This window comes from Montipora foliosa, unplaced genomic scaffold, assembly GCF_036669935.1.
Source record: "Montipora foliosa isolate CH-2021 unplaced genomic scaffold, ASM3666993v2 scaffold_473, whole genome shotgun sequence".
NCBI lineage: Eukaryota > Metazoa > Cnidaria > Anthozoa > Scleractinia > Acroporidae > Montipora > Montipora foliosa.
In genome coordinates, this window is record NW_027179782.1 from 140001 (window position 1) to 144114 (window position 4114).

The 4114-nt window shown below is 39.2% G+C and overlaps 1 protein-coding gene across 1 annotated transcript in view; it reads left to right on the forward strand.

The window, feature by feature from the left end:
• The window catches only part of LOC137989768 (uncharacterized), a 3914-nt gene extending 77 nt beyond the window's left edge, over positions 1-3837 (forward strand). The window contains exons 1-3 of the mRNA XM_068835427.1: positions 1-612; positions 1126-1672; positions 2214-3837. The exon at positions 1-612 is cut by the window's left edge and continues 77 nt beyond it. Of these exons, the coding sequence (XP_068691528.1) occupies positions 1-612; positions 1126-1672; positions 2214-2444 (1390 nt within the window). The 3' untranslated portion in view covers positions 2445-3837. The remainder of the gene's footprint in view (positions 613-1125; positions 1673-2213) is intronic.
• The last annotated feature ends 277 nt before the right edge of the window (positions 3838-4114 follow it).

Here is a 4114-nt window from a genome sequence, read left to right on the forward strand (position 1 = left end):
CCTTGACCCAAATACAGTGGATGCCTTACACTTTAGGCTGGATTGGCTGCATGGTTTAATAGCTCGTCTTGTTCATTTGTATGGAATCGATGAACAAATTGTGAACCTAATTAGGGGTGCACGGGATTGCCTTTTTGCAAGTCAGGATATTTTTGGTGTTTCATCACCAGCTACTGCCTTTACTGGACAACGTGGACGTCCAAGATATTCAATTCCCAGAGATCAGCTCGATTTTCTGATTGGCAGATGCTTTTCTGTCGTCGATATTGCAACTTTGCTTGGTGTCAGTGTTCGGACTGTTGAAAGACGCTTGTTCCAATTTGGGTTGAGTGTGAGATTAACATACTCAAACATAGACAACGGAGAACTCGACCAGCTGATTCAAAACATCCTAGCAGAGTTCCCTAACACCGGGTATAGGCGAATGACTGGATTTCTGAGGAGTAGAGGTTTGAGAATGCAACAGTGCAGAATAAGAGAAGCAATGCGGAGGGTCAATCCAGCTGGGGTCCTTCTACGGTCACTCGAGCTTAGGACAATACACCGACGACGGTACCAAGTATATGGACCACTTGCGTTGTGGCATATAGATGGTAATCATAAGCTAATAAGGTATCATACCCTTATTAATTAATTAGTGATTGTAATGTCAATTGTTCTTCTTCATTGCCAGTATTTGATTAGGTTATTTCTATCAGGAGAATGAAAACCACCACTTATCCCTCTCTCAGTTCATTTATTCACTTGTGCATTGTCTACTTACCCATATTTCTATGCATCATTTCCATTCTCTCTGCTTACTCAACTAGAACTTCTTGATAGTATGGGAGATGTTATTGATGTTATGAAATTGTTGAGTGAAATTTGCTTTACATAATATCTCACTTGGAAATTATGTGGTTATTTGTGAGTGTCTAAGCGTTGAAAGGTATGTGTATACGTCATAAGAAATCAGTAGGATAATTTATGGCTGAAAACACTGCTTCCAGTGTTGACATTGGTGATAGACATTCCTTAAAAACTCTTTGAAATCCAATCAGTGCTTAAATTCAGTTAAAAAGCACAGGTTAGATCTCAAAACGTTTTTTTAAGGGATTATTGATTACTTGTTTTTGACATCTTCAGGTGGAGGTTTGTAATACATGGAGGAATCGATGGTTTCAGCAGAATGATTGTGTTTTTGCAATGTAGCACAAACAACCGTGCTTCCACTGTGTGCAGACTATTTCAAAATGCAGTGCAGACTTACGGGCTGCCTTCAAGGGTCAGATATGATAAAGGTAGAGAGAACTGTGATGTTGCATGGTTCATGCTGTCGCATCCTTTAACAGGACCAAACCGAGGAAGTCACATTGCTGGCAGAAGTGTGCACAACCAGCGTATTGAGCGACTGTGGCGCGATTTGTATACTGGGTGCACATATGTTTTTTACCAGTTATTTTGCCATATGGAGGAGTGCTCACTTTTAGATCCTTCCAATGAAGTTCATATATTTGCATTACATTTTGTCTACTTGCCAAGAATCAACAGGCACCTAAGAATATTTTCCTCAGGGCACAACAATGGACCCATTAGCACAGAAAGAAATATGACACCTGTGCAGTTGTGGGTCAATGGTTTGATGCAAATACAAGGATCAAATCACAGAGTAGTACAGGAGCTGCGCCAAAGAGTAAGTAATTTCTTACATCACTGAGTGTCTTATCTGGCCAAGACGAGACTTGAAAGAATCTGTAGCAGGAACTTTTAGGACAGATTTGAGGTGTTGGATACCTTTTTGAAACATTCCCTGAGTGTTAGATATATATGCTCAAACAAGAAATTAAAGACCAAAGAAAGAAAGAAAGAAATTGGCCAAAATGTTACCTCAGTATAGAGTACATGTATATAAGATATGATGTATCAAATGTGAGAGACTGTTTCATTACCATATCCAAAAATATGATGGGCAGCAGATTATTTTTGACAAAATTCAAGGTGTTTGGATAGCCGATGAAACACAGTCTCAAGTGTTTGATATATCTTCTCAATTGAAAGAGGAACTGAGGAGTAAACAGGGAAATTAAACTGCAAAAATTGTGCCAATCAGGACCAGGTTTGCAAACCACCATCAATTCTCTTTGTTTTACGTTGATGAATTATTAATGAGTTTGAGAATTAACCAGTACAACCTCAATAGATGACAGCAACTGATAAGTTTGTCTTTTAAACAGGCGGACATTGAAGATTATGGCATTGATTGGGAAGGTCCAGCACCCTCTGAGGCATGGAATGGTCCTCTTTGCAGTACAGAAGAGTCAGTAGTCATACCACAGACCTCACTGCCATTTTCTTTGGAGACATATGTGGAACTGGCTAGAACAATAGATCCTTGCCAACATTCAGAATTTCAAGGTGTAGACGTATATATTCAAACCTTAACTTTTATTGAAAGAATACACTAGCTGTTCACCCACCAGTTGTACAAATGTTATTCACTGTCAAGAATATAAAAGTGCAGTTTAATATTTAAGGGGATAATATTCTTGTAATACCCTACATGAATTGGCACTCTTTTGTTCAAAGTCTTGTGGTCAAAGGAACAAGTCCATCAAGCTCAGACATCAAAAGGACTGTGGTTCCCAATGGCCTGTTTTGGGAAATTAAGTAGTAAATACAATAAAAACATCCAACTGATGATGAAACAGACAGCTTTGCTGTATTTCCAAGACAAAATTTCACCTTACAAAAGCACAAATAGATCTTTGCTATGTATCAGAATCTTTCTCAAAAAACATAGGTACCCTGTGCAATCTTCATTCTAAAATATTCAGAACACATGTTTGTGCAAGATTGTACCATTTCAATAACAGAACTATAATAACAACAACTGAGATTAATGGGGACTAAGATTGACTGGCCTGTGGCCAGTTAAGTTGCAGGCTATACACTGATGCCTGTTAAGGCTGTTTTAGAGTGAGTAATATCCTCTTGATCCATACTTTAAGGCTTTTGACAAGGAACTCTTCAGAGTCGCATAATCTGTGTGAGAAGAATTAACGATAAGCCTGTTGAAACAGGCTTTACTTTCAGCAAGGCTTGTTTGTGTACCCTGGTCATCTAGTTGTACCCACAGTTTCTCTCCATGGGGTGGCAACATTTCCCATCCTGTCCAGAAGGCCATTAGGTCACGCAGACCTGCCCCAGCTGTAATAAAAGCAAAGAGACACTCAGTTCCCTACTATAAAGAGTGTTTTATTTTTTTTCAATAGACAGCTTCCAACAAAAACGAGAGGCTGGAAACAAACAACACTTAATCCAAATATCTCATGGTTTAGATTTATCTTTGGTTGTAACTGTTGGAAACCAGCATGATTCTTTTTTTTTTTTTCTTTTTTTTTTTTTTTGTTTGTTTCCTAACTGTCTTAGTCTGAAACAAAGGGAGATAAAAGTCAAACTGGTTCAATACACATGAAATAACAGCTGTACATACAGGGAAAAAGTGGGACTTCAAGGCTGCTGCCTAAGAAAATTTTCCGGGACCCCTTCGGGCTTCCGACATTAAAAGTTAGTAGCCCGAGTCATTTTTTCAATAGCCCAGACTTAATCAATTCCAGCAGGGATCACATTAAAAAGAAAATGAGGATGAATCAAGTAAGGCGCCCGGTCGGGCTACTTCTTCAGAAATTTGGTCGCCCATGCTCACAAATAAGGCGCCCCAAGTGACTGTTAGGCACCAGCCTTGGACTTACATGTACCTTTTCACTCAAGGAAACCACATCAAATAAACATCAACATCATTGCAAAGGTCATGGGATAACAGTGGAATCCACATAACCTCCAAGGGAAACGGAAGTTGGTTCGAAAAATCACAGAGTTTGAGAAATAGCGGGTAAAATGACAGTGTTTGACTTTGGGAGTGAAACCACTTTTGGTTCAAGTTGTCAGGAGGTTTGAAAAATTGAGGGTTAGAGAAATTGGCATTCCACTGCAACATCATTTTTACCTTCTGCGTTTTGGCTGATTTCATCAAGAAACTGATAGAGGAAATGCAAAATAACTTGGCCTTGAGGGTGTTTGTCATTTTCAAGACTGATCCTACTCCTGACCTCCATCTTGTCAATAACTGCCTCAG